Source organism: Heloderma suspectum, chromosome 5 (genome assembly GCF_057233095.1).
Source record: "Heloderma suspectum isolate Gila_16-S chromosome 5, 16-S_ref, whole genome shotgun sequence".
NCBI lineage: Eukaryota > Metazoa > Chordata > Lepidosauria > Squamata > Helodermatidae > Heloderma > Heloderma suspectum.
This window is the reverse complement of record NC_139462.1, coordinates 217,328,624-217,353,298: the sequence shown is the minus strand read 5'-3', so window position 1 is coordinate 217,353,298 and position 24,675 is coordinate 217,328,624. Positions and strand designations below refer to the sequence as shown.

Sequence of the window (24,675 nt, the reverse complement as noted above, 5' to 3'; positions counted from 1 at the left end):
ATGCATCATTTTGTAGAGCTCTATCATGTCTCCCCTTACCCTCCTTTTTTCCAAGCTGAACAATCCCAGCTGTTGTAACCTTCTCTCACGGGGAGATGCTCCAGCCCCTTGACCATTTTAGTTGCCCTTTTCTGCAGCTTTTCCAGCTCTACAACATCTTTTTTTATGTGTGGTGACCAGAACTGTACACAGTATTCCAAGTGTGGCCACACGATAGATTTGTAAAAGGGCAGTATATTGGCAGTTTTATTCTCAGTTCCTTTCTTACATTGAACCGCATTTGCCATTTATATGCTCATTCTCTTAGTTTGGAGAGATCTTTTTGTAGCTCTTCTCAATCCCTTTTTGTTTTGACCACCTGAAAAAATGTGTTATCTGCAAACTTGGCCACTTCACTGCTCACTCCTAATTCCAGATCATTTATGAATTGGTTGAAAAGCATTGGTCCTAATACAGATCCCTATGGGACCCCACTATTTACTTCCCTCCATTGGGAGAATGTACCATTTATTCGTACTCTCTGCTTTCTGTTCTTTAACCAGTTACTGATCCATAAGAGGACCTGCCCTCTTATTCCATGACTGCCAAGTTTGCGCAGGAGTGTTTGGTGAGGGACTTTGTCAAAAGCCTTTTGTTTACTTGGAAGTCCAAGTAAACAATGTCTACCAGATCACTCCGTCTACATGTTTATTGGCACTCTCAAAGAACTCTAAAAGGTTAGTGAGACAGGACTTACCTTTGCGGAAGCCGCATCGATTCTTTTTCATCAGGACTTGTCCTTCTATATGCTTACTAATTTTACCTTTAATAATGCCTTCAACCAATTTACCCAGAAGGGACATTAACCTAACCAGCCTGTAATTTCCTGGATCCCCCTGGATCCCTTTTTGAAAATTGGTGTTACATTGGCCATCTTCCTGTCTTCTGGTATAGAGGCTGTTCTTAGGGGCACGTTGCATATTTTGGTTAGAAGATCAGCAATTTCATATTTGAGTTCTTTGAGAACTCTAGGATGGATACCATCTGGGCCCGGTGTTTTTTTTTGCTTTCAATTTATTGATAAGGTTGAGAACTTCATCTATAGTCACCATTATTTGCCTCAGTTCCTCAGACTCCCTTCCTGAAAACACCCGTTCAGGTACAGGTATCTGTCCTATATCTTCTGCAGTGAAGACTGATGAAAAGAATTCATTCAGCTTCTCTGCAGTCTCCTTGTCCTCCTTCAGTAGTCCTTTAACTCCATTTTCATCCAATGGTCCAACAGCTTCCCTAGCTGGTTTTCTGCTTCTGATATATTTAAAGAATTATTTATTGTTGGCCTTCATGTTGTTAGCAATATGCTCTTCAAAATGCTTTCTTGCATCTGTTATTGTCTGCATGCATCGCCTTTGTGCAAGCTTGCCCTGCCTTTTGTTTTCAGCAACCTTGGCCTCAAGGAAATGAACTTGTTCCCTGACAGCCAGGAGCTCATTACACTGAGCATACACCCATGACTTCCGTCCTGCAGGTAGTCGTACATGTGGCACTCAGTGCAGTACATTGGATAGCTCCCACTTCTCTGCTGACTTTCTACCTTCATAACTGGTGTTTGTTAGTTTTTTTATTTGGGTGTGTTTTCCCTGGAAAATGTAGTTGTTTACTACGAGAAGGTGGGGACATTATTTATAGTTATTTATTTACAGTTACTTACTGTGAGGAATATAGAGGAAAGAGTTGATTGCCCTAGCTTCCTTGCCCTATTGGTAAGCACGCACAGTTGTTCAACTCGCTTGTTTGCTGACACTTCATTACTGGGTCTCCTCGCACTCGGAGAGCTGGCTTCCTCGCAAGCATGCCTCTTTATATAGATAGGCTCAACTACTGCTGCAGCGACTTATTGGAGGGCCTAGTTTGAAAAGCAAGGGAGGCCATGTGTGAACTCCTGATCAGCACTGGTTTTCAGTGGCTGAGAATGTAGGTCAGTTGGCCCTCCAGGGAATGGCGATTCCTATTTAGGAAGGAGGACTACTAACAATAGTGAATGGGAGACCTATTGAGGGGAGATCCTCTATTCAATGGGTTGTTGGAGGATACAAGAGACAAAAGGGTAGGTGATTTGGGAAGGCTGTGGCTTGCAAGGTCTGGATCCTTTTTCTGTGTATTTTTTAAAACTTAAATTATATGTGGAACCCTTAAACTTGCTTTATTTAGTGAACTGCTCTTTAAGGCCTAAAGCCTGAGCCTAAACTGAGCCCGATATGAAGCCAGCCTGCACTTTTTCTTGCATTAAGCAGACTCTTATTCCCCCTTTCTAAGCTTGGGGTTAGTTTAAGATGTGCAGCTGAGGTTCTTGTCAACCACTCAGGGTCTTTTGTCAATGTAAGGTGCAAGGCCTGTAAGTCATTGCTGGATTCCCACCTGATATTTAGCTCTCTCTTGTAAGTTTGTACAGGATTAACCTTTTGGGATTTAGCTGTGCCCTTGTTTTGGCTTTGGCTGCTATTTATCAATTTGAAATTGTTACTTGAGGTACTTTAATAATTAAGTAATTTCACTTACCTTTCCCTGCGCACAGTTACTTAACTTGCTTGTTTGCTGACACTTTGTCACTGGGGCTGAGATGCTTTGTCACTGGGGCGCCTCGCACTCAGAGAGGGCCCATGCTGGCTGGGGCTTAGGGAGCTATATTCCAAAGCAACAGATTACTTACCCATCTTTTAGACTATGAAGGGTGAATAGTTCTATGATTTACTGGCTTCTCCTGAGGCACTTGGTGGCCTAAAGGGGTCCAGGCCTAACTCTGCTTTTTTCAGCACCTTCCTCCCACCAAATTAAATCAGCTTCCTGGAGTAGGGCTTAAAAGGAACACTAACTTGGCAGTGGGATAACCTCTTTCGGAGCCAAGGAGGTGTCACTCTGCCTTACTGCTATCTTAATGAGTGTTCTAGTTAATCTGGGGAGGGAAAGGGGTACACCATAAGGGTAGTTAGTGTAGAGAGAGAAATTGTGGTAGGATTTAGATAATCTGGGAGAGGGGAGGAGTGAGTCAACATTTTACACCTGTTCCCTCTTCCAGCTGTGCTCCAACAACACAGCTCTGGTTATCTTACTAGCCTTTGTTTTGGCCTGCTGGTGCTGCTGTTAAATGCCAGGTTGGCCCAAAACAATATATGTCATCTGTTATTTACTTATGGATGAGGGGGCCGAACCTCATTTGTGTCGCTGAGACTTGAGCGGGAAGCTGGGAGGAGTTAGCCTCTCTCAGTTATGCCCACCTGTGTATTTAGTGCAGCATAGGCTGCAAGGGTAGGGAGGAGGACTTGCTGTCAGCTATAGGTGTGCATCTCCAGTCCTCTGATCTGGGTGAATACCAAGTTGGAGTGTTGTTACTTTGTGTTGGGCACTCTGGACAGATTGTGGACGTTGCTCGGGTGTACCACCCACCCTGCTGCCTAGCAGCATCCGTGTCTGAGCTGATGGAGGTGGTCTTTAACTTGGTGCTGAGGACTTCCAGGATAATAGTCTTGGAGGACATCAACATCCATGTTAGGTCTGCCTTTTCTAGGGTGGCTCAGGATTTCATGGCAACCATGTCCCAACATATCATTGGTTCAACATATGAATTGGGGCATATTTGAGATTTGGTTTTTCTCAGTTGGACAGGTGGATGGTTGATCTGAAAGTTGGGGATTTAACATCTATTCCCTTGTCATGGTCAGACAACTTCCTGTTGAGGTTTAGGCTTTCAGTAGCTTTATCTATTCAGTAGCTGAAGTACTTTGGCCACATAATGAGAAGACAGGATACCCTGGAGAAGATGCTGATGCTAGGGAAAGTGGAAGGCAAAAGAAAGAGGGGCTGACCAAGGGCAAGATGGATGGATGATATTCTGGAGGTGACGGACTCGACCTTGGGGGAGCTGGGGATGGCGACAGCCGACAGGAAGCTCTGGCGTGGGCTGGTCCATGAAGTCACGAAGAGTCGGAAGCGACTGACCAAATAAACAACAACAGCTTTATCCCTTTGCAAGAGTGAGAGACGTAATGAAATTTTCTGCTCCCAGAGGCTAATGGATTCATCTGGTACGGTTAGCAGCCTGTTAAAGCCATAGTTTGCTTATTTTATTTATTTCATTTAGGGCACAATCCTATGCACATTTAGACAGAGAAAAGGCCTACAACTCACAGCATGCCCCAGCCTGCATTGCTGGCTGGGGCATGCTGGGAGTTGTAGGCCTTTTCTCTGTCTAAACGTGCATAGGATTGTGCCCTTAATCTGCTTTCAGACTGCTTGATGAGAAAGACATCTCAGCATGGTTTACAACATACAAATTGAAATACAAAATGTTCACAGTTAAAACACAAACAGAAAATAGAAAACATCTTGGTTAAAAACATTCAAAATCAAAAGATAAAATTTTCAATTAAAATGTTTAAGTTCAGACAACTAACAACTATGCCTGGTGGTGGGTGGGGCCAAAGCCAAATGTGGGTGGGCAGCCCCATTTACATACAAGCATACACCTCCCAGTGGGTGAGCCTGGGAGGAGAGACCTGCTGGCCAGATGAGAGACCTGCTGGCCACATCTGAGCCAGAAGCCAGAGATTTCCCACCCTTGATTTAGTGATAAGACCTCTATGAGTGTTCCAGTCCATAGTGGAATGTTTAACTTGCTTCGTGGCTGTGGGCATTCTAAGTTTCATCGGACTCTCCAGTCATTGAGAAGGCACGTGGTGATAGAAAGGACCATGTGGGTGGGTCCCATTTCTGTGTCCCTCCAGGATTTTCTCTTGTGATATAAACCATTTCAGGGGTGAGAAGTCTCAGTACAGTGCTTCTCTCTCTCCTTATTCCTCCCGTTTCATCCTTTTAGTTAATCCTGCTCTTTAAGGAATTAGAGATATTAGTTTCAAGATTAACTTTGCTGTATTTCCTTGAGGCAGTCAAGCTTTCTTCTAAAGGAGTTTACAATTTCTGTTGCACAAGACCTGTTGCTGTGTTATTATGAGAGTTGTGCTCTTGACGTATAAGATGGGTGCTTCTGGGGCTTGCATGAGATTTAGCGGAACTATACATTCCCAGTCAGCAAATTTTGCCATCAGCTGAGTAAACATATAAACACGTTTGGGCATCCTGACGTGGCAATGAGTAGTCCATTGAGTGCCAAATACCAGCCAAAGCAACCACTGCAAAATAAATGATTAAGCATGACACAGGCACCCAAAAAAAAGGCAGCTTTTATCAGAAGGTGAGAACTACTTACTGACAATAACAGTTGGAATTTATATCCTACATTCCAAACGTTCAAGGCACAAACATCTTCCCTACAGTAATCCTGTAATGTAAGGTATGCCAGTATTATTTTTCCCATATTGCAGATGGGGAAGCAGAGCCTGAGAGAATAGTGGCTTGCCTAAGGCCCACCTCTGGTGAGCGTATGGGTGTTGTGAGATTTGAATGGGACACTTTGCTGTCAATATACTTAGCCCCAATAGGACACCATCACAATTTCGGTAAAAGTTGCCAAACTGGGAAGCTAAAAGCCTGACCCTGCCCTTCTGCTCATGTAGCTGCCCCTTCGCTTGAGGTTGTGCCTGTGCGAGCTACTAGGAGCCTACCCTGCTACCTGTCCGGTTGGTATCCTGCCTTTTACACTGTCTGTGTGTGGCTGTGCCCCCTTTGTACTGATGGTGATGGTCTGTTACATTTGTTTAGCTGTGGCCTCTTTGCTTCTCCAGTTCAGTGTTTGCTTTCCTGTCCTGGTCTGAGGGACCTGTTCCTATGTTTTGGCTTGAGGAGAATTTATGGAGCACAGGCCTGGGGGCATCGGTGTCAGGATTTGGGGAGGGAGATTCGGGGGGTGGGGTGTTTATACCACAAATGCATGGGATGAGGAGTGATTTTACCCATAGGGCTGTGCAGAGCTGTCCTGGAGTACTAATTTTTAGTGTCTAAGTGCAGGGAGGGGTCTCATTCCTGGTATGGGTGGATAGGATGCTGACTAACTTTGACACTCTCCCTTCCTTCCCATACCAGGCACTGTGTCTGCTCACCTAGACCACTTTAGGCCTTCCATAGATGTGTTGCATATATGGTCTTGTGTAATGTGCAGTTGGCGCAAGGTGGGAATTAGAGCATTTCTGTCAGTGCAAGGCTACACAGTCTGCTATCTGGCTCAGCTGGTCCTTGACATTAGATAGGGTGGGGGCCCAAGAATGTATTATCTTTTAGAATTAGGAGAACAATGTTTATTTTGTTTGTGCTGCTGCAATCATTTCAGCATGTGAAATGAACTGAGCTGAAAGGAACACATTAAAATGAAACTTGTCATGTCCAGGCTGCGACCTTTGGCACGTTGTATATCAAGCTGCGGTGCCTTCATTGGTTCTGCAGAGCTTTTGTTTGGCAAACTGTTGAGCATTCTTCAACTCTAAGAGTTAGCTTGGTTTCAAAATAGTTTGAGGTTTAGGCCTGCCAGATCAAATCTTCCAAAAATAGGAGCCTCTAACAGAGTGCTGCAAAAACTATCAGAAGGACCCTGCTCTGTGGAGCTGAAATGTCAGATGTTCTTCATTATAGGGCAACTCTGATTATCACTGTCTGCTATAAAGCCTTCTCTGGTTTCTATAATAATCATCACAATAACCATAATAATAAATTGTTTCAAACACTATATATTGTAATTATAATTATTTCAAGCACTATTATTATATTTAATTATAATTTATAAAAATAAAATGTATAAACATTTATACAATATAATTTAATTATATTTAATTATATATTATTATTATTATTATTATTATTATTATTATTATGCTTGAAATAATTAATTTTTGGAAGAGCTCTTTTGGGCCCATATTTGCTAATAGGAGATAAGGACGAATGGAAGTTTCCCAGTTTGTCTTCCTGTGTTGTGCAAGGCTGTAGGAACACAGTGAGTTAGCATGAAAGTAGCTGGATTGGAAGTCAAAGAAAGAAGAGAGTGAGATCACTGAGATTTCTTAAGCCAGAAAAGAATTGTCCTTGATGCATCGGCCATGTTCCCATGGCTTAGAAAACTATTATTGTACTATTTCATCTGGTTTGCTACCCTCAACCACTATCATTTCCATTTTTCTATTTCCCCTTCATTTCTCTCGTCGTATTATTTATTTCATTTCATTTCTGTACCGCCAGTAGCTGAAACTCTCTGGGCAGTTCACAAAAAATTACACACCACAATATTCTTATCCTCCTACTGATCAGTCCTTGTAGTATCATTGGCATTTACATCCCAACCTGAGACCACTCCAGTGTCTTAATTTATAGATCTGTAGAGATGGAGTAAGGTAGCATCTACTAAAGCTCGTGTGCTCCAATATCTAGAATGAGGTAACATTCTATGGGTTCAGATCCCCTGAAGCTCCTTGGGTGACCTTGGTCCAGGCAGTATCTTTCAGCAAAACCAACTAGAGTTTTTGGGAAGATAAAGGGGTGTGGGGGGGGGGATGTAGGAGGCATGTATGCTGTTCTCTAGTTCCTAGAGGAAAGCATGGGATAAAATGTAATCCATAAAAAATGAAGCCAAAATTGAGATACCATTGAGAGTTAATGTGATATCTCTTTGATACCCTAGAGTCTAATGAACATGTATTTTGAGTCCTTAGCATTTAGTGACAATGGAATATAGGAGAATGGAACTGGGACAAAACCTAGGGCAGAAATGCCAATGGGCATAGAGTGAAGTGTGATTACTGGAAGCTTCTAGAAAGATTGTTCACCTCAGTATAAGCAACATGTTAACATGTTGCACTAGTAAAGAGAATAGCACTCCAACTCTAAAAGATTTCTCTGAGGAGCATTGAAAGGAAAAAATGGGTATTGCTTTAAAAAACACACACCATACATCTCATCCCCATGCCCATAAGCCTCTGCCTTCACTTAGAGGTAGGCATTCTTCCCCACACTGGAAATTACTGTCCTATAAACCAGGAGTGGAAAATCTGGCCTTACAGTTGATGATGGGCTCCAGTTCCCATCAGCCCTAGCTAGCATTGCCAATGACCACTCATCTTGTATTGCCATAAGGGGCCAGTCACTATGTTCTGAGCTCTTGGAATATCCAGGAGTCCCCAATTATAAGCATCATAGGAACAATAACTAGGTAGAATGTCAATTATCCTGTATCAAGGTTCAAAATTTGGATCTTTTATATAATAATAGTTCATCTAGCCCCTAACAGTGGTGAAGGATTATAGAAAATCCTAGGTTTAATTAGTCATCCCTAAAAGGAAAAATCTATCCAAAATGGGGGAGGCAAGGACACAAACTACCCCAATTTATATCAGATAATTTGAATGTTCACATTTTGCAGTATGACAGCTAAAATGCCATACTACAGCTGCAGTCTTGTACATGCTTACCCTCTGAATTCAGTGGGACTTGCTTCTGAGTAGACATGTGTAGGATTATGCTGTAAATTCATAAAATCCCTTCTGGCTTGTTTTTTTTAAAGAACTGTTAAAAGGCTACTGATTTTGCAGCTGTTCTGACATTCCATAAGTGGTTCCTGGATGACTCCAGCCTCTTGTCTACAAAGCACATTTTGGTCAGAAAATTCTAAAATGATTTTTCATGTACTATTAAATTCTAGAATACTTTTTGTGAGTATTCTAGACATAAGTTGTTAAAAAAGAGGAGGATACATCATGGAATATAGCAAAGCACTACTGTTTTTTGTTTTGCTTTTTAGCAAATGGATTTTTATAACTTTACCTTATTTGGAGTTGCTGGAGTGTTGAGTGTTTTCCTGGAATTTCAAACACTAGCTGGAGAGAGAAATCTCAGTATTCAGAAGCGTTTTCACAAACAGTAGGGCTGGCAGTATTATGAACTCTGAGGGTACCCTGTGTTGAAAAATACTTAAGAGGCAAACCTGTGTTCTCTGGGGGGGCACCTTAGGGACCATAGGATGCTGCAGTCCTCTTTCTCTTTCTGACTGCAGGAGGAGAGGGAGATCTGCAGGTTGAAACCCCCCAGTGCAGTGGTGGAAAGCTTTGCCGCTGTCACTGCTCCAGCAGCAGGCCCAGGCATTCTGGGAGTGGCCATGGATGTTCACCCTGTGCCTCCTCATTTCCCCCAACATGCCCAAATCAAGGGCCAGGAACTATGCCAGCTCTCGAGCTATTTCCTTCCCATTGGTGTCAATGAGAGGGACGCTAAAAAGAAACCTCTGTGTGGAGGGGGTGGGGAATAAACACCCACCACCTTCCACCCCAGCTAGCGTGAGCCGGGAGAGCTTAGGAAGTGCTGGCTTCTCCCCCACAGATGTCCCCCCCCTCCCCAGCACAGTTGCTTCTGCCCCCGGGGTTTTAAGCATCCTTTCTACTGTTGAAAAGTTGGTTGTGTGTTCTGAGGAGCAAGAAGGAGAGAGTTCCACAAAATACAGCCTGCCATTTTTGGCCTTCAGGCTGTTAAAATCAGTGTTGAATGTTAAAATTGGGGGGCTTCATTCAGTGTTTTCCTAAGCAAACACGTAACAAGAATGTGTCTATGTAATCATTCGATTATATTCAATGATCTAGGAATGCATGTTATAGTTTATGCTGTGAATGGGGCCTGTAGTACAAAATGTAGTAGCTTGGACATCTGAGCTATCCTCTTAAAGCTGTGTGTAACCTGCTTCGTTTTGGAGAAAACCCTGAATTCATTCATTCATTCATTTCTTGGGAGCCCTCCCAAGGTGGTGCACAATAATAAAGTACATACTAAAAACCAATACTATCTTAAAAAACAATAAAAATAGCAAAACCTGAACTTGGAGTTTTGGCTTTGCTGTGCCTAGATGTATGCCTCTTCAGTGTGTTGATCTTCCATTTCTACTCTTGGCAAAATATTTGGGCAAAATACTCTAAATTCTGTTCAAAAATCCCAAACATTGCAGCAGCTAATTGATGCCCATTTCCATTTTCTTTGCATGTTTGCTACCATTCAATGCTGCTTTTTCCTTCTCTGACAGCCACTTTTGCCAAATCTTTCATTGGGGTGCAGTTCACTGTAGTCCTTTGCTTTCAGTTATACAATATTTTGGTTACATCAACCTTGCAGTATAATTCATTTGGCAAAACAATATTAAACCTAGTCAATAAGAAGATACTTTTTACTAGAGGCACTGTGATGCAGCAACCTTTCTGAAGTGAAGCAAGTCTGAGCCTGGTCAGTGCCTTGGGAACCCAATGTGTGTTGCCTTGAGTTCCATGGAAGAAAAGTAGGATATAAAGGAAACAAAAAGAATAAATTCTATGTAAATATACACTGTAGCCTTGGGAACTTGGCAGTGGGGTGTATGGAGAATGTTTCTTGGCTGGTAGTAGTAGATAACTTTTTATGTGACTTCTGGTGGTGGTGAATGACATGAGGCTGCGATAGAATTGAGTTTTTTCTCAGAATTCCGCAAATACCGACATCAGCATTTGAAAGTACATTTTCAAGACATTACAACAGCTTTTCCTATTTTACTAATTTTAACAACAGTGTTGGTGTGGCCCTGAAGAGTCGCAGCAGAGTAGTCAACCATGTTTTGGGAATGTATAATTTGAGAAGTGGAAAGGGGAGAGTATTTTAAGTTGCTTATATAGTGGCATATTTTTGCACCCCATTGACTGAACAAGAATTAGAAATACCTGCTGAACTCCTGCCTTGGAAATAAGAGCATTTGATATGTGCTGTGTATGCCCTTAAAACTAAGTGTGTCCTCCCTCCTCCCACCAACTGCACAAAAGTTTAAACTGTATTTGCAATGCATATCCCAGAATGGGACAAAACGAACACCCTTTCTCATCCACCACCCCCCACACACACACATACACAACACATAGTTAATGAGATGCTGCCTCAGGTCAGGGTGTGGCAAAAGAAGCTGTATATCTTGTGAGAACATCCCACATTGGTGTTCTGCTTCCGTCATACCTTGTGTGGGATAAATTTATTACTGCTTCACCACAGGAATTGCAAGCTCAGTCTTGCTTTACCATACGCACTCCCTCTCTCTAACTGGGGAATCTCCAATGAGAACCTTGAAGTTTGCACAGTGCTGGCATTCATTAATAGCGCCACCAACACACGTGAAGCGGCAGCTCCCCGAAGTCTTACGTTGACAGCGAGTCTGTTTTGAAAAGTCACTTGGTGCCCATGCTAAAAATACTCCGCAGAGTGTACGCTTGGCACTGGGATAGTCTCTTCCCTCCAAGCCATCCTGATGGTGTGCTTGCTACACCACATCTACATGCATGCAGAAATGAGTCCTTTCTGATCTGTAAGATGAATCCCAGGCTTGACCTGTGCGGTACTGATAATTTCAACCGCATGTCATACTAAAATGTTCAGGACACTAAAACTCAAAGAAATGGCAGCAAATTAACATCTATTAATTCTGTTCGGGGGGCCTTATCATCCTGCTGCGTATCTCCGATTATAGGGGAAATGAATCATTTCTCTCTCATACCAAGTGTGCAAAGTTCTTTACAGCCCTTATCACTGATGCGCACAACAATCCTGGAAAGCATTCATTTTGCAGATACTGAAACTAAGAGACAGGCTTTCCCATGTCCAACCCTGCAAGTTTTCGGCTAAGCAGATAATCTGGCCCCAGGCCAGTGCTATCTATTGAAATACTGGCACTTGACAGAACATAAGAACAGCCTATGCTCCCTCAGACCAAGAGCCATCTGGTACAGTATTCTTTGTCTCCAACAGTGGCCAATCAAATGCTCCTGTGAAACTCAAAACACAACAAGGTGATGATAGCCCTCTCCCGTTGCTTGCCTGGGAGTTAATGGTGCCTACTGCTTCTGAATATGAGGATTTCAGTTGGCTGTCTTCATATCAATAGACCTATTCTCTAAATATCTCAGAGGCTTTTGTAATGCTTTCTAAGCAGGAAGCCATTGCTACATGTTGTAAAGCTGCTGCTAAAGGGCTTCCCACCTATCAGGGACATAGATTGGCTGCCAATTGTCTTTCTCCCTTTCACAAGTGTACAGAGTATATATACACAGTTTTGCTTCTGACATCGGAGAGTGTCCAAATAAATGTGAAGTCGGCATCCTCAGCAAATGTGCTGTCTTGTCAACATGCCTTTCATCAATTTTATAAGGCATACATTTAAATCGTATTCATACTCAAGTGTTGATAGATGACTTCACTGTTGAGCTTTCTCAGTGTGCATCATTGCCCTCCACTGGCTAGAATGTATACTTCATTCTCTTATCTCCTTGCCCTGGAGATAAGAGGATTGTGTTCAAACAATCCAGGGATTTGTCAGACAGGGGATTTGTCTTTTTTGTTCTACTGGCTGTAACCGAATAGAACACCATGCTAATTCACATTGTTGCGACTCTGAGAAATGTTAAATGTAACTTCTGCAGATTTAGTTTGCTTCACAAAACAGGAATTAAGACCCTTGGGGGCATGCCTTTAAATACTGAAGCTTCATTTAACAGCAATTTCAATAAATTATCCAAACGCATTTGCAATATTAGGATAGCTTCAGTCAATCTAGCCATTCCTGTGGATGTGTGGCTGCTGCTTTGCTCCATCCCCTGCTCTGACTTATTGGGTGCAGCTAATGTTGTTGTTGTTGTTGTTGTTGTTCAGTTGTTCAGTCGTGTCCGACTCTTCGTGACCCCATGGACCATAGCACGCCAGGCCTTCCTGTCCTGCGCACTCTCCCGGAGCGTGCTCAAGTTCATATTCATTGCATCGGTGATGCTATCTAGCCATCTCCTCCTCTGCCGTCCCCTTCTCCTTTTGCCTTTAGTCTTTCCCAGCATCAGGGTCTTTTCCAGAGAGTTTTCTCTTCACATTAGGTGGCCAAAATATTTCAGCTTCAGCTTCAGTATCTGTCCTTCCAATGAGCACTCAGGGTTGATTTCCTTTAGGATGGACTGATTTGACCTCCTTGCAGTCCAGGGGACTCGTAAGAGTCTTCTCCAGCACCACAGTTCGAACGCATCAATTCTTTGGCGCTCAGCCTTCCTTATAGTCCAGCTCTCACAGCCATACATTACTACTGGGAAAACCATAGCTTTGATTAGACAGACCTTTGTTGGCAAGGTGATGTCTCTGCTTCTTACTATGCTATGACATCACATGTCATCTTCCCCAGAAATGATCAGGGGACAGACCTGGTTCGGAAGCAGTCACTCATCTGTTTTAATACTGAATTTGGGGCAAAGCGCCTAGGATACCATGACATACTCTTATGCCATATTAAGATCCTAACCTGACCTCTAGTCTGAAGCCTTTGCTGTTCAAATTCACCAAGCGTTTGCTATTTTAGAATAACTCTCTGCACTTCTTCGTTTGTTTAGTTTAGGACTGGGCCATTTAGGTAATGTCGATTAAATATGAACTCTTATCCAAAAGGGACTTGCATGGCTGAAAAAGTCAGAGGCAAACTGTTATGTCACACACATCTCTTTTTAGAAAGAAGTCACCGATTAAAACATCGGCATGATTGGTACTACCATGTACGTTATTTTACAGTTAAATGTGGAAATAACAATCTGAAAAAAGAGGCAGCTAGTTTTAACACTCAGATCATCAGTTGCTTTGAATTCTAGAATTTCTGCTAAAGAACTCTTTTCACAAGAGCATTTTACTGTAACTAGGTCAGAATGGAATAAAGCCAGTACTTCTTAATGTGTGGGAAGAAGGAATCCCTTTAAAAAAAAAATTTCACTGCGTTGTAGTAAAAGAACCCTGATTTTTTTCCAGTATAATTACTGTAAGGAATATCTGTGATGCTTTGGCATTAGCATGCTTGAATTACAAGGAATATTGCTGTGCTGGGGTTGTATCCAGTGGTGTCATTCCACTAGTGCAAAGCTTTTACCACATGCAGAAACCTTGTTTTTATCCTTAATGTCAAATCTGTAGTTTGATTCTGTTTGTGCAAGCTGTTACGTAGCTCATTACAACTTTGGCTAGGTATTGCTTGGGCTAGTTCTGATAGCGGTTGTGCCATCTCTTGCCATTTTTCCCCCAAGATAATGTTGGATATAACCTCGAACTAGCACAAGCCACACCTGGTCTAGTGAAGTCATAATGAGTTGTGCAACAATTTGTAGAACAGCTTGTGCAACGTCTTGTGCAAACAGAATCAAAATATTGGATTTGACACTTGAGCAAAGATAAAAACAGGATTTCCACAAGTGGTAGCAGCTTTGCGGTAGCAGGATGATGCCATTGGATACAACCCCTGGATTCTGACTGTTAATGTTTTATGGTAAATACTCATTGAATGTCACAGAAGATGGTTTGAGGGCTGGCAAGTAAAGGAGGAAAGCCTCTGCTGTGACCTTTCGCCTAAAAATTCCCTACTGTGTCTCCCCCCACCCCCTCAATCTTTACTAGCCAAATATGGTAGCACCTTGGAATGACTGAGAGAAAAGTATCTTCTCATGTTGGTGGGCATGGAAATAGTCTAATGGGGTTGTTTGCAGAGCTGTGACACACTGGACTGTGACACACATCCAATACAGGGCGGGAGAAGATCTCCCCATCCTCCAGGTTCGGGCTTCTGATCACCAGGGGCTCGATAGGGTTGTGCCCTTCATCACTGTGTTTATATGCAGTACTGCTTAATATTGTCCTGGTATTTGCCTCACAGTCCTTGTCGTCCTTGTTCGGTAGAACACTTGTTTCCATTATTCAGAAATAGAACTGAGTGTAAGAGAAGATGCCTTTGGGAATTTAAGTTACTTCCAACCTAAGAATTAAAGTTTAGTTTCAAGCTAGCATGAGAAACTACACAGTTTTCCATGTGAGTCCTGCTTGAGAAAGAGATGTCAGTTTAGTCTGAGTACTATTGTCTTAATGTGCCTGATGTGATCCAAAAGTATCCTAGATTTGTTCCGTTAATATTTCTTAAGGATTTGCCTTCCCCTTGTACCAGCTCTTATTTTTAATGCTACTCCATAGTGCTCTTCATCACAGTAGTTCCTAGTCATTTCAATCCAATCCTTGATGGACTAGCTGGTGCATGAGCAAGTAGGAAAAACATGCACAGAATGTGGCACCACCTTGGATGACACCATGCTTAATGAGTATTTATTAAACATGATTAACAAGGTGAACTGAATGTGATAGAAGTTCCAGCACCTCTTTCATTTTTCTTAATGTTTTTTCATCGGTAAAGTTTTCCTATTGTCTTACTCCATCTGACTTGTTCCTTTCTACTTTATACGTTGCTTCAAGGAGTGAGTCATTCACTAAAACTAGGATGTTCTTCAGGGTGTGGCATCTTCTGTGGTTGGGGCATCACTTGGTTAAGTTCTTCAACATTTAAGGCTTGCCCCATGAGGATTTTATTCCTAATGGTAGTAACATTTGAGCTTTTATTTTACCTTGCAAGGGGCTCCCACAGGGTCTTTCAAACTCTGGCAAATCCATGCAAATAAAACAAGTCAAAACAGCCAGTTAAAACAGATATGCAATGTATGTAAAAGCATGGAAGTCTAAAGTTGACCCTTGCCCCTCTTGGCTTATTGTATCTAGCAGGGAGGGACTGTCTGGTTGGGTCCAGGAAGTTGTAAATTCCTCTCAGAGAGGGGGCAGTACCAGCCTCTTTAAAAGGTCAGGCTGCTCCTGAAGAAACCCAACCTGGACTAAGGAGATAAATAAAAACTATAGGTATTGCCATATGTCTTCATTCACATAGACACACCACTTGCATATATACATGTGTAATGACTGATTTACTCGACCTTGGGGGAGCTGGGGGTGGCAACGGGCGACAGGAAGCTCTGGCGTGGGCAGGGCTGGTCCATGAAGTCACGAAGAGTCGGAAGTGACTGACCGAATAAACGACAACAAAATGACTGATGCAGGTCTAAGAGGGCCAGTTTTATGCTCTTACTAAAATGGGAAATAGCTACTTTTAAAATGGAGAAATTAGCTCAAGCCCTTGTTCAAAGTTCAAAAACATAGACTTTAGTTTTTACAGATTTTTGTTCTCAGTGCCCATTCATTACAGAAGAGAAAAATGGGTTGGTTAGGATACCTGCCCACTCGCATACCCACCTGCTAGCATTTACGAAAGGAGAAGGTGGTGCTATGGAAATGGCTGAGAAGGGAATTGCAAGGCTATATGATCAAAGACGCTTGGTTGCTGGTGAAAATGATGGGCTGAAATTGATAGATTTCGGAGGTTAGGAAAGGAATAAAACAGGAGTAGCTATAATTACCTGACTTCAGAGGAAGGAGAACCCAAAGGATTTCTGTTCCTGATTGGTTGCCAGGATTTAGTAAAACACTGTCAGCACCAACTACCTGTAGAATTCTCAGCTTTAGTTCCAAATTAAATAATGGGGCAAATGCCTCATGCCACCGTGACATTGTTGACAGTTGCCTGCACCATGTTGTCCAGAGACATCCTCAAAAAGGCTTTTGGATGGGTAATGATGGGGAAGTAGAATGGAGTCTATGCCATTATTAGAGACCCCAGAGCTAGCACAATTTGGTTAAAAACAGATTTAGATGAAGAGCCTTGCCAACTGGGCTCCTCCTTAGAGTTTCCAGTTAGATTCATGAATTGCATGTTCAACTTCAGACTTTTTGGTAGCCGCTTCCCAATGTTGTACGCTCCCTGCAAGAGCAGTTCCAGCTTTGGACTCAGAACCAACGACTCGCACATAGGTCACATTCCCCTAAATACTTTATTGGTTGGATGGAGCTAGTAGGTTGTGTTGCATTACATGTGGAACGTGCTGCTGGACTGAGTGCAGTGCTTTGCTGGAGACAGAGCTTTCTCTCTCTGGGTATACAAAGCATCTGTCTGGGGCAAATGAGGCAGGAAATCAGTGTACTCTGGCCCTGGAAATATGGGGTAGGAGCCAGAGTAGACCAGAGAATTGTGCTAAGGAAGAGTTACAAGGAAGTTGATCAAACCCTGGGTTGTTTGCAGAGCTGTGACACACCGATGTGAGGGATGCCCAAACAGAAAGAATTAATATTGACTGTCTGAACTCCGAGGCAGTTATGGGGTTTGAAACAAAGGAAATGCAAAGCTTGATGGCTTAGGTGCTGGACCCAGGATGAGTTAAAACAAAGGGAACAATCATTTTGTTTGGGCAACTGAATAGAAGGCTCAGGGAGGTAAGTTGCCTCTTGATTCATTTTCATCTAGCTGGTTGTGCAGAGTAGCGTAGCACAGTAACCAAAATGAAAGGTTTCCTTAAGGGTGCTCAGGTAGTGTTTCATCTGGCTGACTTGTCTAGGAGGCAGGGGTGCTTCAGGACAGGACTATTTTTCCTGTGGGCTTTCTGATTGGCTAACTCAAATAGATTCATAGATTCATAGAATAGTAGGGTTGGAAGGGGCCTACAAGGCCATCGAGTCCAACCCCCTGCTCAATGCAGGAATCCAAGTCAGAGCATCCCTGACAAATGGCTGTCCAGCCTCGTCTTGAAGGCCTCCAGTGTGGGAGAGCCCACCACCTCCCCAGGTAATTGGTTCCATTGTCATATTGCTCTTACAGTCAGGAAGTTTTTCCTGATGTTCAGCCGGAATCTGGCTTCCTGTAACTTGAGCCCATTATTCCGTGTCCTGCACTCTGGGATGATCAAGAAGAGATCCTGGCCTTCTTCTCTGTGACAACCTTTCAAGTACTTGAAGAGTGCTATCATATCTCCCCTCAGTCTTCTCTTCTCAAGGCTAAACATGCCCAGTTCTTTCAGTCTCTCTTCATAGGGCTTTGTTTCCAGTCCCCTGATCATCTTTGTTGCCCTCCTCTGAACCCTCTCCAGTTTGTCTGCATCCTTCTTAAAGTGTGGTGCCCAGAACTGGACACAGTACTCCAGATGAGGCCTAACCAGTGCTGAGTAGAGGGGAACTAGTACTTCCCGGGATTTGGAAGTGATGCTTCTATTAATGCAGCCCAAAATAGCATTTTCCTTTTTTGCAGCCACATCACACTGTTGGCTCATATTCAGCTTGTGATCGACAACAATTCCAAGATCCTTCTCGCTTGTAGTGTGGTTGAGCCATGTATCCCCCATCTTGTAACTGTGCATTTGGTTTCTTTTTCCTAGGTGCAGAACTTGGCATTTGTCCCTATTAAATGTCATTCTGTTGTTTTCTGCCCAGCGCTCCAGTCTATCCAGATCACTTTGAATTTTGTTTCTGTCTTCCAAAGTATTAGCTATCCCTCCCAATTTTGTGTCATCTGCAAATTTGATCAGCATTCCCTGCACCTCCTCCTCCAAGTCATTAATAAAAATGTTGAAGAGCACTGGGCCCAGGACCGAGCCCTGCGGTACCCCACTCGTTACCTCTCCCCAGTTTGAGAAGGTCCCATTGATAAGCACTCTTTGAGTCCGATTCTGTAGCCAACTGTGGATCCACTGGACCGTTGTTTCATCTAGCCCACTTTGAGCTAGTTTGCTCATCAGGATATCATGGGGCACTTTGTCGAAAGCTTTGCTGAAGTCGAGGTATATGATGTCTACAGCATTCCCACAGTCTACAAGGGAGGTTACTTGATCAAAAAATGAGATCAGATTTGTCTGGCAGGACTTGTTTTTGACAAATGTACCCTTGTAGATTAGTCAGCTGGGTAGTGGTGTGGCAATCAGGCAGGCTTTTTGCATGTTCTTCCCGGTTGCAGGGAGCAACCTTCTTTAATCAAGGAGGAAGCAAATCTAATCTAACTTGTGCCTCTTAACAGCATTCCTAGCAGCTTTTCAGGCTGTGCCTTCCCAAACTAAAATAATTCCTTGAGTGAAAGTGTAAGGGTCATGCCAATTAAATCCATATCACACGATACACATGTTGGAGAGCCAGTGTGTCTGAAGCGCCTCTGTAACATCGGCCATTTGCCAACGTCCCCTTCCTGGGCAAAAGCGCTCAAGTGAGTGAATAAATTGGCTCCAGGTTGTCTTGGATGAAACTGACTTTCAAGATCCATTTTAATCTGGCTTCAGGACTGGTTTTGGGACAGAAACTGCTTTGCTTACTCTGTGTGATAACATATGCTGGGTGAGGGACAGAGGGAGTGTGAACCTGTTGGTTCCCTTGAACCTTTCAGTGGCTTTCTATACTATCAACTGTGTTACCTTTCTTGAAAGGCTGTCTGCATTAGGCTGTAGGGGGACTGTATTGCAATGGATGGCTAATTCCTACTGGGATGGCTAATTCCAGAAGGTGATGCTGGAGAATTATTGCTCTTCCCTATGGCAATTAAGCTATGGGGTTTGTCAGGGTTTTATCCCACATCCTTTTCAACAGCTGCATGAAACTGCTGGGAGATACAGTTTGTCTGTGGCTCATCTGTCCAGTTAAGTGGTGTTCACCTTGTTCTGGAAAGGGTTGCACTCTCCCTCAGGAATCAGGTTTGTCATTTTGGGGGTACTTTTGGACCCATCATTATCACTAGAGACCGAGGGGACCTAAGTGGCTCAGGGCACCTTTTATCAGCTTAGGCTGATACACCAGCTAAGACCCTGCCAAGACAGAAATAGCCTTGCAACAGTTATTCACACTCTGGGGTAACCTTCCGTTTGGGTTATCCTAATGTGTTGTATGTAGGGCTGCCTTTGAAAACATTACAGAAACTTCATTTGTCCAAAACAGGGTGGCTGTGCAAATGATTACTTTACATGTCGCTTGGCCTCTGTTAGCTTGTTGCATAACCAGAATGCACCCAGACTACAGCTCTCTGGATTTGGTCCTGGCCATCTCACAGCATGGTGCTGATGTGATAGCCTCATCTAGAGGACTGTTGTTTTGCACTAATATTCACCTGCTTCAAACCCACGGGTAACTATCTAGGGCAACATGGCAATGAGGCATGTGTCTTGATCCAAAGATGTGACTGGAGAAACATGGTGGGTCATGTAACCTGTTTACATCCCACTGTCTGTGCCGTGAGAAGCCAAAACATCTGCTATAAATTATGCAAACTGCAATATATCATCTCAGTTCATTGCTTGTTTTAGAGAACTGGCAAAACGTTTGGAGAACTCTGGGAGGCACATCACTTGCTTTCTTCATTGCCTATATGCTTTGTCTAGCCTTTGAAGCCATAAAAGCTAGATACATATGTGTAGGGTTTTGCATGGGAGCTGACAATCTCCACTTATAAATGTGGATAGTCCTACTTAAGATCTTGTATCATAACATCCCAGGCAATGGTCAGGATCATTTGTCTCCCTCCACAAATCTTTTCTTCCTTTGTATGTTCTTCCTGTACTTCATTTTCACAATTCTCAAGTTTTCTTTTGCTCCAAAGTCAGCTCTTTACTATTACCAGGCTCCCCTTGTTGTCTTTGGACAGTGTTTCCTTATAATGGGTCTTGTTTTATAGGACCCCTCAGTTAGTACTACAGTTAAATGACTGACCTGCTGACACTGTTTCTGAATGCTCAGGAAAATAGGTAAATTGATCAAATCTTACTGCAGACTTATGGAACTGCGGCAGTCTGCTTTGTGGTAGGTTTTCATAGGACTTCCTTCTAGTGACTGTTTAATTTCCAGACATGGCCATTGTGTGCTGTGCTCAGACCATGGAACCTTCTGGAAAGCAATATCTGCTGTGTATGCTAGCTCTGTATCTCTTCACCATTCTGCACATGCTCAAAGAGAATCTGAATTAAAGTGCAGAGTGGCCACCTATATAATTTTCTTCAAAATGGAAAGTATTGTGTACTTGTAGGAACCTTTGTCAGGAGGCTGGTCGGTCTATTTTTAACCCCATTATTTTAAGATGCAGCAGTGCAGTTACCCAGTCATCATTTGTGCTAAATGAGGGCAGCAGGGACATGCCCATATGACAGAAATACTGCTGTGTCACACATGGAGAAACTGAGGTGTAAAGAGCTTACATGACTTGCTCAAGACAACAGTTAAGGTTGGGTTGAAGGCTTTGTGACTTCTGGCTTTTCTTTTTTTCCCCATTGAACACAAAGCCATCCTGAGTGGCCAGCTCATTTCTGTCTTGAATGGTCTGCTTTTTCCCCCCCCCCTCAGGTGTAGCTGACGATGAAGCTTTTGCAGACGAATGCAGACGCAGAGGACAAAATGCCTTGCCTTTCCAACCTGCTAATGTTCGTTCTCCAAAGTCCCTGAAGCCTGCCACCTACCCCAAGCATGTCTTTCACTGTAACAGCGATGAGGATGGTGACTTGGTTATGACCGGCTGGGAGAGTCCCCTTTATTCATCAGGTGTGCACAAAAGGGTGAATGAGGAACCGGTAAAAAAGGAGGAACAAGTAGAAAAACAGGAACCGATGGTAAAGCAGGAACCACTAAAAAAAGATACATCAGTTAGCCAAAAGCCAGCAAAGAGCTCAGTCAGATCACGGTGCTGCATACTGATTTAAAATCGAGCGCTTCATGTGCTGTTTTTCCTTTGCATTTAGACGAGCTTCAGGATACGCTGGGCATTCACATTACCCCACTCAGCTGCGAAAGTTATCCAAATAAAATTAATGCCTTCTCCCAAAAAGTGCATAAAGCTTACTGCACATTGCAACACTTTGTTTAGGAACTGACGTTCTGCTTAGTTTCCTTGCTCTAAATCCAGGATTCTTGCACATCTCTAGCAGCCTCAATGGCTTTTTTTTTTTTTTTGCACTGTTAACTAGAATTTTTAATGCTCGCACACCCCTTCATTTTCTTTTGCAAGTGTACAATTTGACCGAAGAGCTGACATGGGGAGCAGCCCACTCGGCATTTCTTTCGTTTCAATCAGTGCCAGATCTAAAGTGCCTCATTTGAAGATTAATACTGCAAGGTTCACGCTTCCCTTGGTATCCAGTATTAACAAGCGCCTTAACATGAATAATCCATTGTTCATGCCCTGTTTGCTTTTACTGGCTGTCATCATGGAAGAGACAAATACATTAAGGGCGCAATCCTATGCATGTTTAGACAGAGAAAAGGCCTATAATTCCCAGCATTCCCCAGCCAGCCTTGCTGGCTGGGGAATGCTGGGAGTTATAGGCCTTTTCTCTGTCTAAACATGCATAGGATTGTGCCCTAAGTTGCTGATCCAGTCTGTTTCATGTGCATGCTAAAATGAGAAAGAGTTGTACTCTGGTGGCGGCTGCACGACTGAATCTGCTTTCTTCGTAGATGGCTTAGAATCCTTGCTGGAAAACGTTGCTTTGTGTTTTCAAGAAACCCTTCACAGTTCCCCATGCCAGGTTCCGTCTCCCGCATCCCACCTCCCTGTCTCCAATTTTTGGCTGGTGGGGAGTTGGAGAAAATGGCTATCTTTGTGTTGAGCAATTCCACACACAAGAATAATTTAAACTGAGAACAGGTGACAATCTGAGGGATATTTCACACACCTACAAATACAGGGTTGGAGCCCAAGATTCTCTTCCTTTGATGGAAGGAGGAAAATTTCCGTCTGTCAAAGGAAAGATATCTTGGGATCCAACCCACTGTGTGACTGCAACAAAGACACGTATCATATAGGTATACAGATTGAGGAGCCAGGACTGGCTGATTCACTTGCCCTGTATAAGATAAATCATCTGCCATGAGTGTAGGAGTTCTGTGATAGCTTATTTTCACCTTGCCTCTAACAAGGTGAAACACCTTCGTCTCTAATAGGAAGGGAAATGGGCTTGTCCCAGTCCTTTAGGTCTGAAGAGCTAGCTCGAGTTTTCCCACCTCACATTATTCCTTACCTGCAGTCACTTCTAGCCTCTTGCATCTTCTTCAGCACCTATATTTGTGGTGTTCTGCAATCCAGGTACTGAAATTTTAATCTCCAGGGAGAGGAGGCTATGAAAATGCAAGTATGGGCTGGATGAACCTTCAAGGTCTTGTTTTCCATCCTTTCAATCCAGTGAGGCCAGAGTAATCATGGTGACCTGGTGACCTTCTTAGGAAGCTTTTGTTGTGCAAGATCAAGAGTGAGTGAGAGAAATGCCATTCAGTTAAAATTACACTCTCGAGCTCTTTTTGTCAATAGGTGGTCCAAGGGCCACGACAGGTCCTTCAAACCTCTGCCTGTTTTCCTCCCAAATCCCCCCATGCTCATGGAGGTTATCAGTACCCCAGTCTAAACTGCCAAGTTTGCTTTTGGTTCTGCACGTATCAAGGATGCATTGTGGCCTCGACTGGCATGGCGGCAGTTGCATGAACAAACAGGCGACAGCTTCTGGTAATAGCAAGCTGGTGGGTGATAATGCTCCAGCACCCTGTTTTTTCCCCTGAATGCAGTAAAAACTTTATTGGGGTGAATTTTTAAAATAACACTAATGGATCTGTAGCAGCTGCCGCTATGCCATTGTCTCACTGTTGTTTGTAGCCTGACACCCTAACATCAAAGCCATCTGTACTTCTGCTTGGCAAGTTAAACAGTTGCTGTCAAATCTCCACCCCATCTCCCACAACCACACATCATTTTTTTAAAGGCTAGATACACTACACGTCAATGTGCAGTACAACTTGAGCTGCGTTAGAATAGCGAGCCAAGGAGTGCATGTGACACGGGTACAAATGAGAATCACATCCTTGCTGTGACTACAGAAAAACTGAATCCAATGTGTGTATATGACTTTGTTCGTCTTCTAAATGCGGGGGGAAGGGGAACTAATATTGTTTTAAATAAGGGATTAGAAGCCATTGAATATCAGATTCAAATATCTTAATGCTTGATCATTTAGATTCTTGCATCTTTAAGGACGTTACTTTATGTGGTAAGTATCATTATTTTATCCTGTGCATGGTAGAGACCAGCTCCAATCAAGAAAAATGGGCTTAGTCACTGTCCAGCCTTTTTGAGAGTTGGTTCTTGGGTGGCAGAGCACAGGTCTTGCATCCAGAAGATCGAAACCAATCTTGGTTTCAAGATGGAAATCAATCTTGGGCAGCAGGTACCAGCATGGTCCTGTGTCCTTAAAAAGCTGCCTGTTGCAGTCAGCTGTATGGGCAAAATGGCCTGATGTTCTGATTTAGTACAAGGGAACGTCATATGTTCTACAATTGATATTGTAGAACTCTGGTACTACTTGCCCCACTTGGTCTCCAAGTCCATACTGAGACGGACACCTATGAAGTTTTGCCTCCTGTGTGAGATCCAGCTGTCAGTTCTAGCCTTGTATCTGGAAGTGGAACTACTCTGTTGCATTGTTGTTGTTGCCCCCTGTTAGCAATTTGGTGACCCAGTTAGAAGGCTTCTGAAGCCTGTTGATGGTCCTTCTGATGGTCCTTCTGACCGTGATTTGGGAGTATCTCATGGTTTGGCTCCCCTTGTGGGGTAATCACCACTGAGTTCAGTCGATCATCCTGAACAAACAATCTGAGTAGCTTCCCCATTTTTAAAGTAGCAAAAATGGAATTATAACGGAAACAACACAATGGATAATTTCACCCTGAAATATGAGAGTACGTTGTGCTTGGTCGCATGTAGTACGACCAGAAGGTGACTAACTGACGAACTCAATGTGGCCCACCAAAAAACCAGCTTTCTCTGACCTCCAGCCATACCAAATTTTAATCAAGGTAATCCAATCTTTTCACTTGTAAGGACAAGATAATTGTTTTTAAAACATGAAATGAAGGAATACTCCATTCTTCATTGTTGCATCTCTTTGGATTTCTATTTATTTCCCAGGCAAAGCAGAGAATTTATAATAGAACCTGAGCACGGAAGGAAGGTGGAAGACTAGATTTGGAGGCCATTATCTAGAGAGCAGC

General features: G+C 43.1%; 1 protein-coding gene across 3 annotated transcripts in view; it reads left to right on the top strand.

Moving 5' to 3' along the window:
- The window catches only part of DNAJB6 (DnaJ heat shock protein family (Hsp40) member B6), a 90,124-nt gene that overhangs the window by 62,510 nt on the left and 2,939 nt on the right, over positions 1 to 24,675 (top strand). For 2 of the 3 annotated variants that reach the window (XM_084859294.1, XM_084859293.1), the window contains one exon: positions 20,989 to 21,183. In XM_084859294.1, coding sequence (XP_084715420.1) covers positions 20,989 to 21,183 — 195 coding nt within the window. Of the gene's footprint in view, positions 1 to 20,988; positions 21,429 to 24,675 lie in introns of those variants that run through there. The other variant, XM_084859292.1, reaches the window with a different exon arrangement.